Source organism: Barbus barbus, assembly GCF_936440315.1.
Source record: "Barbus barbus genome assembly, chromosome: 4".
Lineage (NCBI taxonomy): Eukaryota > Metazoa > Chordata > Actinopteri > Cypriniformes > Cyprinidae > Barbus > Barbus barbus.
This window is the reverse complement of record NC_136732.1, coordinates 4,248,938-4,262,114: the sequence shown is the minus strand read 5'-3', so window position 1 is coordinate 4,262,114 and position 13,177 is coordinate 4,248,938. Positions and strand designations below refer to the sequence as shown.

The 13,177-nt window shown below is 37.2% G+C and overlaps 2 protein-coding genes across 3 annotated transcripts in view; one reads left to right on the top strand and one right to left on the bottom strand.

Moving 5' to 3' along the window:
- Window positions 1-13,177, bottom strand: part of LOC306867223 (ribonuclease inhibitor-like) — a 174,944-nt gene that overhangs the window by 128,993 nt on the left and 32,774 nt on the right. The gene's annotated exons all lie outside the window — the stretch shown is intronic.
- Window positions 1,387-13,177, top strand: part of LOC306866526 (NACHT, LRR and PYD domains-containing protein 12-like) — a 422,442-nt gene continuing 410,651 nt past the window's right edge. The window contains exons 1-12 of one of the 2 annotated variants that reach the window (XM_079411777.1): window positions 1,387-1,416; window positions 1,724-1,966; window positions 2,210-2,314; window positions 2,836-2,937; window positions 3,060-3,161; window positions 3,284-3,388; window positions 3,584-3,668; window positions 3,944-4,139; window positions 4,232-6,059; window positions 6,772-6,942; window positions 10,452-10,625; window positions 10,828-10,998. In XM_079411777.1, coding sequence (XP_079267903.1) covers window positions 2,271-2,314; window positions 2,836-2,937; window positions 3,060-3,161; window positions 3,284-3,388; window positions 3,584-3,668; window positions 3,944-4,139; window positions 4,232-6,059; window positions 6,772-6,942; window positions 10,452-10,625; window positions 10,828-10,998 — 2,978 coding nt within the window. In that variant the 5' untranslated portion in view covers window positions 1,387-1,416; window positions 1,724-1,966; window positions 2,210-2,270. Of the gene's footprint in view, window positions 1,417-1,463; window positions 1,967-2,209; window positions 2,315-2,835; window positions 2,938-3,059; window positions 3,162-3,283; window positions 3,389-3,583; window positions 3,669-3,943; window positions 4,140-4,231; window positions 6,060-6,771; window positions 6,943-10,451; window positions 10,626-10,827; window positions 10,999-13,177 lie in introns of those variants that run through there. The other variant, XM_079411778.1, reaches the window with a different exon arrangement.

The window sequence follows — 13,177 nt, the reverse complement described above, 5'->3', positions numbered from 1 at the left end:
ACCGAACAGAATTTCTCTCTCAACGACGAGGAGTTAGACACGGTTGCCCATTGAGCCCCACTCTGTTTAACATATATATAAATGAATTAGCCAAAGAATTAAACAATTCGACTGCCTCCGGCCCAACCCTAACTGAATCAGAAATCAAATGTCTCCTCTTTGCAGATGATTTAGTCATTCTGTCAAAAACAAAAGAGGGACTACAACAGCTCCTTGACATCATAGAGACATTCAGTCAAACATGGGCTCTTAGAATAAATCTAACAAAAACAAAAATAATGATTTTTCAAAAGAGACCCATGTGTAAGGAAAATAAATACACTTTCAAAGCAGGAAACCAAGTCCTCCAACACACCCATGAACACACCTATCTGGGACTAAAAATCAGCTCAACAGGAAACTTCAATCTGGCTGTGAATGCACTGAAAGCAAAGACACCGAGAGTCTTCTATATGATCAAAAATACAATTCAGTATCAAATTCCAATTCAAACCTGGCTAAAAATCCTAAAAGCAATAATCGAACCAATTGCACTATATGGCAGTGAGATATGGGGACCTCTACAAACCCAAGATTTCTCTAAATGGGAAAAAGAAGAAATTGAAATTATGCACACCCAAATTTGTAAAAACATCTTAAAAGTTAACAGAGCGACCCCAAACAACTCGTGCAGAGCTGAATTAAGAAGATGGAGCTGTATTTACACCTGAGAAGAGACTACAAACCAGCAGAATACCTGAGCTGTGTAAAAGATCACAAATGAAGAAAGACACTAACAAAGTACAGACTGAGTGATCACTGTCTGGCTATAGATGGCAGCCACCAGAACAGAGACTGTGTTCACTGTGCTCGCAGAAAGAGCTGGAAACAGAGGAACATTTCTTACTGCACTGTGATTACTGTCACAACATTAGAGCTGCATATTTCACCAAATTACAACAAATTAAACCACATTTTATGGCATTACCAAATGCAGAAAAATTAAAGACCAAGGCTAGTAAATAATGTTGAAATTAGACTCAACCATGAACACAAATGGCTTTTAATTGGTTTATTTCGTTAGCAAACATGTACAATAAAGTTCTTTCCATCGAACAATTTCTCACTTTCACATGTAAAATATTTCATGGGGTTAACTTGTACCCTACTTGTGGTCAGTCTGCACAAGATCAAGCTGCTTGTTTCCTGTGCGGCTCCTTTAAATACAAGACGAGCATACAATCTACGTCAGAGCGTCAGCGCGTCCACGAGTCTTTCTACAGCGTCTACAGGCGAATCTTGACGCTCTCGCCGGCGACGGTGTGAACGCACAGATAGCTGTAATATCCTCGCCCCAGTGCAGCAGGTGGCAGTAACTTCAGCCCGAAACCCTCCAGAAAAGCCCACGAAGAAAACAAAAACGAAAGTAAAACACAGGCCGTTTCTCAATACCAAGTTCGCAGAGTCTGGACTTCCGTCCTTTCGAGTTTGGACTTGCCAAGTTCGACTCAGAAGAACGAACTCTCGAGGACGGGAGGACGAACTGAATTCTGGGTTATGGCCCGTATCAAGTCCGCACAAGTCACCTCTCGATGCATCCTCGGTAAAAGGGGCGGATCAAGAACACATCCGGGGATTTGAACTGGACTTGGCTAGATGTGAACTTTGAATTGGAACAGTACTTGGGCAGCGACTGATGACGTTTCACAAGTCCACAAGTACGCATATTGAGAAACGGCCACAGATCGCAAGAGAAAGCGTTGCTCGTTGGATTTGATCCATGCCATGTCCTAGAAAACATTTTTATAGATACAACTTTAACACAGACGCTACTAATTTTAACCCTCGCGGACATTGTTTTTGTATATTTAATCCAATCCGTCTGAGAGATATGAGAATTAATTGATATCAAGCTACAGGCCTAAAGCACAGAACAATGAGCGTTTCATATACTTATAAATGCTCTTCTTAGTGGACAAGACTGCAAGTAAGTTTTCAAAAAGGGGTTATTGAAAGCGAATGTGTTTCTGGAGCTGTTTCTGTATTTCCGCTTCTGTTGTTTGCTGTTGTTGCTGTGATGCGAAATCGAAAGTATCTTTAAACCAGCCATTTCTCATCAAGATCATTTAGTTATTCTACATGGCTACTCACTTTATTTTCTAGTGTTTTTTGTTGCTGTTGCTGCTAACTCAACATATTGATTGATCTGATTAATATCCATCATCTCCAGGTCATACTGAACAGCAGATTGTTGTCTCATTAGTGCTGATCAATGACAGTTTAGCTGCAGTATGTCAGAGGAGCGAGGAAAGATGAGTCTCTCACAGAAACAGAGGTAAGACTGAGTCTGCTTTCATCATTTTAAACACTGCTGGAGTTTCTCATGTTTGCTGTAAAAAACTAAACCTTCACAAACTTTACTTTATATTTACAAATGCTTTGCAGAGCTTCATAACTTCCTAATTAAAAAAAATAACAAAAAATATTTAAAAAGTAGCCAGTAGATGATAAATATCTGAGAACTGAAAATCAACATCATCATTTACAATCTTAACCCAATTTACAGTCTCTCTTCAGCACTGGGTATGTAGATAATTAAATTATTCCACATCAGGGATTTTGGTTTACACTTATTTTCAGACATTAAAACATGACTGCACACTTAATTTAAAGGGGTCATATGATGCTTTTAATGTTTTCCTTTAGTGTGTAATGTATCTGTTTGTGTAAGATCTTCAAAGTTACAAAGGTCATAGTCTCCTGCAAATATTTCTGTGAAGGACTGGAGAGAAAGTGTGTCGATATAAAACACAGATGAACCTCCTGTAGTGAAGTCTTCTCTCTTTGTGTCATTAGTGTAAGATCAGGATCACATGTGTCCAGCTCTGTGTCTGTGAAGAGTGACCAGTCAAAGGGTGGAGTACCAAACTTCAGTGAAGTAACAACACAAACCAAACGGTATTTGATGTGTTTCTTATTTCTGTTTACACATATTTCTGTGAAGGACTGGAGAGAAAGTGTGTCGATATAAAACACAGATGAACCTCCTGTAGTAAAGTCTTCTCTCTTTGTGTCATTAGTGTAAGATCAGGATCACATGTGTCCAGCTCTGTGTCTGTGAAGAGTGACCGGTCAAAGGGTAAAGTACCAGACTTCAGTGAAGAAACATCACAAACCAAACGGTATTTAATGTGTTTCTTATTTCTGTTTACACATATTTCTGTGAAGGACTGGAGAGAAAGTGTGTCGATATAAAACACAGATGAACCTCCTGTAGTAAAGTCTTCTCTCTTTGTGTCATTAGTGTAAGATCAGGATCACATGTGTCCAGCTCTGTGTCTGTGAAGAGTGACTGGTCAAAGGATGAAGGACCAAACTTCAGTGAAGAAACAACATCACAAACCAAACGGTATTTGATGTGTTTCTTATTTCTGTTTACACACAGACTGTGTCAGAATGTGTATCAGTGAATAATTATTATAAAACTTATAGTTCAAAAATTTATCAAAGTATTCTTTTTCTCTTTTCTAAAAACGTTTACAAGATATTTTGGTCATATTTGTCCTAAAAACACAGTATTTTGATTTATTTTATTTACTATCAGGCTTCAGTATGACACATTAGATCCAGATTTACAGTCTCACAGGAACCACAAGCATTTTACAGACAGTCTCCTGCAGATCTTCCAGGTAATAAAACACATTTTCAAGAATATTTAATAATTATAAACAAATATGTTATTGAAATAAGATTGTGACGGAGCTTTTATTTCTAATTTCTCTTTTTAAGAACCCATAAAATAAGAATGAAAACCTATTATTATTATTAATAATATTTACAGCTAATTAACGTTTGTCTCAGCTTTATTTTTTATGAATATTTTTAATTACTGAATAAATAATTTTGACCAAATATAGATGCTTTTTTTTCTGTCATTGATTTTTTTTTTTGTCTGTCTTTGTAGGATCTTGAGAGCAAAATAATCAAATTTCTGAAGAAAGAACTGGAAAAGTTTAAGAAAATATTACTAAAAGAGGACTTGCAAAACTTCGTAAAAGATTTTAATGAGAATAGATCCAGTATCAAAGAAGCAGCTCTTGATCTCACGCTCTACTTCCTGAGAGAGATGAAGCAAGATGAAGCTGCTGATACTCTAGAAGGTAAGAAACTCATGACCATCTGTCAGATTGCCATTTATAAATGTAGGAGAGAAAATAAGATTAAAAATATCTGTATTTTTGTTTCTGTTTAGATGAGCTGTTCATCATTCATCAGCTAAAATGTAGCTTAAAGAAGAAGTATCAATGTGTGTTTGAAGGAATTGCAAAGCAAGGCGACTCCACACTTCTGAATAACATCTACACAGATCTCTATATCACTCAGGGTTGTAGTGAACAGGTCAATGCTGAACATGAGGTAAGACAGATTGAAGTTACTTCCAGGCATCATGAATCACAGGAGATACAGGTTGAGTGCAAAAATTTATTTGAAGCACCTGAACAAGACAAGCAGATCAGAACTGTACTGACAAAAGGAGTTGCTGGCATCGGAAAATCAGTCTCTGTGCAGAAGTTTGTTCTGGATTGGGCCGAAGGAAAAGAAAATCAGGATATCCGCTTCATATTTCCTCTTCCATTTAGAGAGATGAACTTAAAGGAGCAAGAAAAACTAAGTTTAATGGACCTTATAACTCAGTTTTTCCCAGAGACAAAAGGACTGAACCTTACAAGAAGGAACCAAAACGTCCTGTTCATTCTTGATGGTTTGGATGAATGTCGACTTCCTGTAAACTTCAATGGTAATGACACATGGTCTGATGTATCATCACCAGTCTCTCTGGATGTTCTCCTAACAAACCTCATCAAGGGAAATCTGCTTCCTTCTGCTCTCATCTGGATCACCACCAGACCAGCAGCTGCCAGTAAGATTCCTCCTGACTGTATCGACCGGCTGACAGAGATACGAGGATTCAATGATGCACAAAAGGAGGAGTACTTCAGAAAAAGATTCACGGATGAGAATCAGGCCAAAGAAATCATTGATCATGTTAAACAATCAAAGAGTCTCTTTATCATGTGCCACATCCCAGTCTTCTGCTGGATTTCAGCCACTGTTCTCCAGAACATTTTAGAGGAGAAAAGAAATAATGATGTGAAAAATAATCAGGATGAAGATGCCTCCAAAACACTGCAGGAATCAAATACTGAAGACACTCCCAAGACTCTGACACAAATGTACACACACTTCCTCAGATTTCAGATCCAGCAGAGCAGACGAAAGTATGATGGAGAATATACACCAGATGTTTCCTGGGATAAAGATGCCTTCTTTTCACTGGGGAAACTGGCATTTCATCAGCTGGAAAGAAACAATGTGATCTTCTATGACACAGATCTGGAAGCCTGTGGTATTGACGTCTATAAGGCATCGGTGTACTCAGGCATGTGTACCCAGATCTTTAAGGAGGAAACAGGGATCATTCTGGGTACCATGTACTGCTTCGTTCACTTGAGCATTCAAGAGTTTATTGCAGCCCTTTATGCACATCTGTTTCTAGACATCAACAAGAAATATGTGTTTGATCAAGACTCTACAGAACAGGACAACAAAAGTGAAAACACGATTGATTTGCTCAAGACTGCAGTGGACAAGGCACTAGAGAGTGATAATGGACACCTGGATCTTTTCCTTCGCTTCCTCCTTGGTTTGTCACTCCAGTCCAATCAGCGACTCTTACAGGGTCTGTTGGCACAGGAAGACGCCAATGAGCAGAGCAAAAAGGAAATAGTTCAGTACATAAAACAGAAATTTGAAGCTAATCTGTCTCCAGAGAGATCCATCAATCTGTTCTACTGTCTGAATGAACTGAACGACCAAACTCTGGTGAAAGAGATTCAGACCCACCTTAGCAAAGGAAGTCTCTCATCTGCTGATCTTTCACCTGCCCAGTGGTCTGCTTTGGCCTTTGTGTTGTTGACATCAGAGGAGGAGCTGGAGGAGTTTGAACTTCAGAAATTCAAGAAATCAGACGAGTGTCTCATTAGACTATCGGCAGTCATCAAAACCTCTAAAAGAGCTCTGTAAGTTATTTAATATATTTTGTCATGTTTTGTTTTCATATTAAAATTGCATTTATCTACATTGATACATAGCAGATTTGGACACCCCTGATCTGTAGTGATTATTAACCATATACCAATTATCAGTACATATCTCTTTTAGGGTTAAAATTGCAAAAATGGCAGTCCTTCGGAATTAAAACAGTGCAATGTTTTTTATTAGATTCACATGTGTTTTGAAATTTCTCTTTTCAGCAAAACAAGCTGTTTAGTTAGCTGCAGAAGAAGCAGATCATGTTATTATAAAACACATTGTGTCAGATAGTTATTTTTGCTCCAATATGCAGTTCAGCTTCTTAAACTTATGCTATAAAGGAGATATACTCTTGCATAACCTCAATGCATAAATGATTAACCTCCAGATTTTCCACCTCAAGACACTCATCAAGATAATAGAGCAGCACTTTTAAATGTATAACTCATTGCCATTAATGATATAAAAATTATTATTCATTTACATATTTTAGGTTTTATTCAAGCATGCTAGTTTGTTTTATCTAGGAAATTTGAATCAATAAAATTCAAATATATATGCAGTATATTTACTGCTCATGTAAAAATAATAATGCTCATGTACTGCTCATGTAAAAATAATTGATATCAATTTAATTTTTGTATTTAACAAATATATTACATGTATCTAATTCTGTGATTTGACTTATTTCTCTTGTAGGCTAAATGATTGTGACTTAACAGACAAAAGCTGTCCAGCTCTGGCTACAGTTCTTGGATCAGATACAAGTCTGAAAGAGCTGAACATGAGCAATAATGATCTGCAGGATTCAGGAGTGAAGCTGCTCTGCACTGGACTGAAGAATATAAATTGCAAATTAGAGATACTGAAGTAAGTTTTGTGACAGTACCAAGTGTTTGGTTAGCATTCAGATCCATCTGTTAACATGGACCTAGATAATTTGCCACAGAATTGAGGACAGAACTGCTTCAGCTCAGTGAAATTTATAGGCCTGTGCTTCCCAAACCTGTCCTGGAGGACCCCCTGCCCTGCACATTTTGTATGTCACCCTTATCAGAAACACCCGATTCATGTCTTGCAGCCTCTACTAATGAGCTGATGAGTTGAATCAGGTGTGTTAGATAAGCGAGACATACAAAATGCGCAGGGCTAGGGGTCCTCCAGGACAGGTTTGGGAAGCACTGTTGTAGGCTTCAATTCCAGCATGAACTCTACATTCCAGGTCCTACCACAGCATTTCAATGTGGTTTGCGAGTGGACTTATGTTAGGCCATTTAAAAAAAATTCTTGTTTTTCAACCATTTTGAGGTTGTTTATTTAGATGAAAGGCTTTCTCACCTGTAGAGTTTTAGTATAATTGAAATCATGTACTGCATTTTTTATTATCTTACAATGTTTTGCATATTAATACAATGAAATGTGCTTTACAAATTGTATTTTATTGCAAACTTTTTTGTCAGCCAAACCCCTTTGACCTAAATTATTTACTTTAGTACCCCCTGAGATTTTAAGCAAATATTTCAATAATTTAATGGCACATTTGCATGTGTAACTTTAAAAACATTTATTTTTATCAGTTTTAAAGTTTCAGTAATATTTAAGTAATACTATCGTTACTATTGTTATTGTTAATACAAATTATAAAAAATCCTATCACTACAATTTATAATGTATAAAAAAAAAAATCCACAATATTTATTTTAATAAAGGGTTTCCCAAAAAGATAATTTATTTTTATACATTTAAGATTTTACAATTATATGACATTTGTATAAACCTGTAACATTTCTTTGCAAAACCTTTTTAATTAATTTTTTTAATTATTAATTCACTAATGGTATACACTCATAGGCATATTATGTACTGTATAGGGTAGCCACCTGGCAATAGATCTGTTGAGAGACAGCAGATGTGATTTTGCGGGACAATGTGGGACACGTGTGAGACAGATACATTTACTACAGTTACGCTATGTAAATACTGATTTACATCCGTTGTCATATGTGCTTATGTTTCTGAGCGTGCACAAGTAAGCGAGAGAAGGTGTGTCCGTTTTGTGTGAGAGTGAAGAGAATGCACCTGCGAGGGAGTTATGCTCGCGCATTATAGTGCCCTGTGGACATTTGTCATTAAAATTATTAACTATTAAAATAACTATTAAAATAAGAAGAAAGTTGTATCTATTTTTAATTGGTTAAAATTAAAGGAGAATATTGTGTTTTTCCGTGTGTGCTCGAACATTTCAGTCGGTGGTGCTAGATCACTTGATGAGGTCCGCACGTCCTTTGCGTGAAAACTACGATGCAAAAAGGATAAATAAAAAGCTTTCTTAAAAAGGCAAAAGAACGTCTGTACGTTTTCTTAATATGACAATTTAAAATCAACAGACTGATCAAAATACGGGTTATTTTCTGAATATGCGACGTGCGGGACAAGGGGTGAAAATGCTGAGCGGTAGGCCTAAAGCGCAAAGTGGGACGGGTGGTCACCCTAACCATGTACCAACTCATGAACCCCCTGCAATTCCCTCACGAACCACCAGGGGTTCGCGAACCCCACTTTGGGAAACCCTGGTCTAAGGAAAAGAGATGGAATAATATCCTGAGGACAGTTAGTTGGTTTTAGGTGACCAACAATTACATGAGGTTAAATCAACAGGTTCAAACTCAGAATAAGTAGAAGAACATAATGGAACATCATGCAAAACGTATACTGAGTTAGACAGCTGGGATCTTAATGTTGTGATCTTCTCAACAACAAAATAAAAACTTTCCAAAATCATTACAGAGAGAAGTAGAGGGCTGTAGAAAAGAATGCACAGAGGGATTTAATTTAGTTAATAGTAGAAAAAAGAACTTGAGGTTTGTGACAATTGTTTGTGATAAGTTCAGACAAATATTTGCATTTTGCAGCCTTTGCAGCTTTCTGAAACGTTATAGGAGTTCCTCAAAACTTCATAAGAAATCTGCAATCTGTCCTTCTTCCATTTGCTTTCAGCCTGTCTACAAGTCCGTCTCAGAGTACGTGTAGTTTCAGTGTGCCAGGGCACAGGTACAGGCTTATGATTTTTATACTTCAAAGGGGCAATACAATTCATGATGTCGGCACAGGTAGAATTAAAAAGATTAAGATGTGCATCAGTGTCCAGATTAAGCAGAGTAGATTCCAACTCCAATGAGTTGCAGACTTCACGGTAGACTACAGAAAATTCTTCTCTAGAATGTTGAGTAAGAGAGCGAGTCAAACGTGCCAGCAATGGATTTCTGAGGATTCGGCTTCTAAGAGGGACAGTACAAAGAACCAGCCTGTGATCAGAAAAAGATGCACTACTGATTTCAGTGTTTGAAATAGAAAAACCATAGGTTAAAATTAAATCAAGGGTATGACTATGGATATGTATTAGACCAGAAACCCACTAAAGTAAAGTCAAAAGACTCAATCAAATTAAACAAATTATGCAGAGTATGGTTTAGAAGCAGAGCAAACATGAACGATTTTTTTCATGCCTAGTAACCAAATACTCCATTAATACAGCAAGTTCACTTAAAAAGTCCTTATTATGGTGAGGAGGACAATATGATAGAGCTATAGTGATGGGGTTTATATAAGCCAGTAGATAGCGAATGAGAGTGAAAAGTGTCTTTAAAAACAGTAGCAAGGCCACCCCCGAGGCCCGACATACGACTACACTGGATGTGGAATGGATTGACATGACAAATCCCTGAGAGTAAACTGATGTCGTTCTATTTCTGACGTGCTGGCACTGTTTCTGACATGAAAGAGAAATGGATTAGTGATACCACAATGTTCATGACCGGTGTAGATGCGATGTTAGGATCACAAGGAAGGCAATCCAAAGACTGTGATTATTCACAACTTACACCACACAGCATCTTATAACCCTGCGTTTGCCTCTCTTTAGTATTTCCACTCCTATTACATGTGGTCGGGGATAAAGAGGTAATAATATAGAAACAGGTGTTGACCTTTTCCAGCAGACTATCATAATGTGACATTACAAAATGAGTCATTTTCTGAGTTTGGAGAAAATAAAAGCTGTTTTTGAACTAAGAAAGTTTTTAGTTCTGAAACTTACAGGATGTTTTTATAGTATGTTGACCTGTTACATGCCAAAAGATCAAGGGAAATTAATTTCTCAGTTCATGACCCCTTTCAGTAACTGTAACCTGAAGGTTCTCAGGTGAGCTGATGTGTACAATTTTAAAGGTCTCTAGGCCTTTTTGACTCAGTTGTACACTAAATAGCACAGTAAACTGACAAGGAACAAAACTAATTTACTTTATAGATTAATATTGTAAAGGTTATTTCTGGAATAGCTCATTAATCTGTTGAATGTTACATTTTAATTTCTGTTCTAGGCTTTCAGACTGCAGTATCACTGAAGAAGGTTATAAAGCTCTGGCTTCAGCTCTGAGATCAAACCCTTCACACCTGATAGAGCTGGATCTCACAGGAAATGATCCTGGACAATCAGGAGTGAAGCAGCTCAGTGATTTACTTCAGGATCCAAACTGTCAACTCAAGACACTGAGGTGAGACGTGATCAAATAATACAAAATAAATATGTAGGAGAACTTTTTCTTTTTATACTTATAAGATATGTTGAACAACCTGTTGCTGCATCAAAGTTAACAAAGAAAAAAAAACTTGTGCTTTTAAGCAATATTTTCTATGTTGTCCATTGTATAAAATGTGAGAACTGAATTGATTCCTGCTTCATCTTCTCTTCTGCAGGTTTTTGGGTCCTGCTGCAGATGAAGCCTGTCAGTATGTGACTGGAATTGTGGGTAAAAACCCGTTACTCCTGAGAGAGCTGAATCTGAGTGGACATAAACTAGGAGACACACGAGTGAATCAGATCGCTGCTCTACTGCAGGATAAACACTGTCAACTCAACACACTGCTGTAAGTGTTTGACATGCATTAATACTAACATTATTGAATGGGAATTAACTAGGAAAAGTAAATATTTGTTGTCTGTTGGAAAATCCACATGCAAATTGGAAAAATTTAAGTGTTTTTTTATTTATTTTTATTTACATTTCTACATGTTAAAATGCATTTGTAAATGTCTACAGGGCTCATTTGTCTACAGTCGTTTGCAAATGAAATAATAAGCTACTTTCTTAAATATGAAGCTACAACTGCCAGTAGGTGGCAGCAAGTGACTGTCTAAATGAGTGAGTTGAATCCTTAAATCAGCCGATTAGTTTAAAATGCTAATTCGTTTAACTTTGCAAACGACTGTACTTTGAATAATTTACTGGTCCGTGTAACACTGAGGAACAAAACACTGTGCTGCTCAGAGATGCAGCGGTTCTGCTGTTTGTTCTATTTATAAAATGGAAATTTGTGTCTGAAAGTTACTCAGTAACTTGTTTATTGCACATTTGTGATTTGTGCAGATATTCAGAAAAGCAGGATTATTATTTGTGTGATACACTAACTCCTATAGCAGGGATCCTCAAATCTGGCTCGTGAGATCCACTTTCCTGCAGAGTTTAGCTCTAACCCTAATCAAACACACCTGAGCATGCTGATCAATGTCTTCAGGATCATTAGAAAATCACAGGTAGGTGTGTTTGATCAGGTTTGGAGTTAAACTCTGCAGGAAAGTAGATCTCGTGAGCCAGATTTGAGGATCCCTGTCCTATAGCACAGGGGTTCTCAAACACATTCCTGGAGCCTCCCCAACACATTTTGCATGTCTCCTTTGCCTGACACCCATTTCAAGTCTTGGAGTTGCTACTAATGAGCTGATGAGTTGAATCAGGTGTGATTGATAAAGGAGACATGCAAAATGGATCAAGGAATGAGTTTGGGAACCCCTGCTATAGCATATATTTTATTAAAAACAGAAACTCATTAAATGGCTATTTATATTTTTTTAACATCATTTTGATGACATTTCCGCCCCACAATAAGTGATGGTAGTAAGATGGGAGAGAGCTCTCAAAACTCTTCAGATCTCATAAAGTAGTGAAGCATTAATATAATACAGAATCATCCTCTGTACAGAAACGAGGCGAGAACATATGAGAATTTATCATTATATTTCTATATGTGTGCTCTTTGGGGCTAAAGTCTTGATGGAGCTGTTTAAAGTAGTCATGTGATCATAAGCCCGATTCGGACGGTAATTGTTTCTCATATGGACGTCTGTAAAAATACATGTATATATCACCTTGGATTCGGATGGAGATTTATTCACCGTGAAGGAGTGAGTTCTGTGATCCTGCGCACCGGGAATGCACTGCTCACGAGGCCAGTCACATTCTTTTTATTGTGGAAAATGTTTTTAAAAATACTTATTATTATGTAAAATGTGTTCTTATTATTCCAAGTATATTTTATAATGTATAGTCCTATTTATTATTTGATTATTTAAATCTCCTGTTTAAAAATAGGAAAATACGCACTATAGTTGTATATAATTATACGCGATATATATCCGTTTATAATACACATTTTAAAATTGTATTGCATACCTGCCGCTGCCATAATAAAGACCCATTTTGAATGTTTACGTGCTTTTCTTCTCTTTCTGCTCTCCCTTGCTGTGGTGGAGCAGATATGAAGTATTGTTCTTTTAAATACTTAATTTCCAGCATTTCAGAAATAAATATGTATGCAAATTACACCGAAGTACAACAGTTACCGTATGGTGTTCGGGAGTGCTCAAAAAGGGTTTAAACGCTGAATTTTGAATCGATTTCTTCTCGTAAACTCAGAGATGTGGATTCGGACGGCAATGAAATTACCACACGACCTTGGTGTTTGTCAAAAAACAGTAGGTAATTCGACCAGGGATTTTTACAGGGGTGGTGAGAGAAAAACACAGACGTCCTGGATTCAGACGGCAATTAAATCACCAACTACCCCCTGAGAAACAATTACCGTCTGCATCGGGCTATAAATTAATCGGCGCAGATGCAATTCAATATGAGTGACCTTCTATGTGAAATAATCATAAATGCTAGTTTATGGTGTTTGATTATGGCCTCGAAGTTCTTAGCTGGAAGCTGTTAGCCCCGGCTGACCCGTTCAGTCCTTGCGTCCGCAGTGGAAATGTGTCTAATAATTT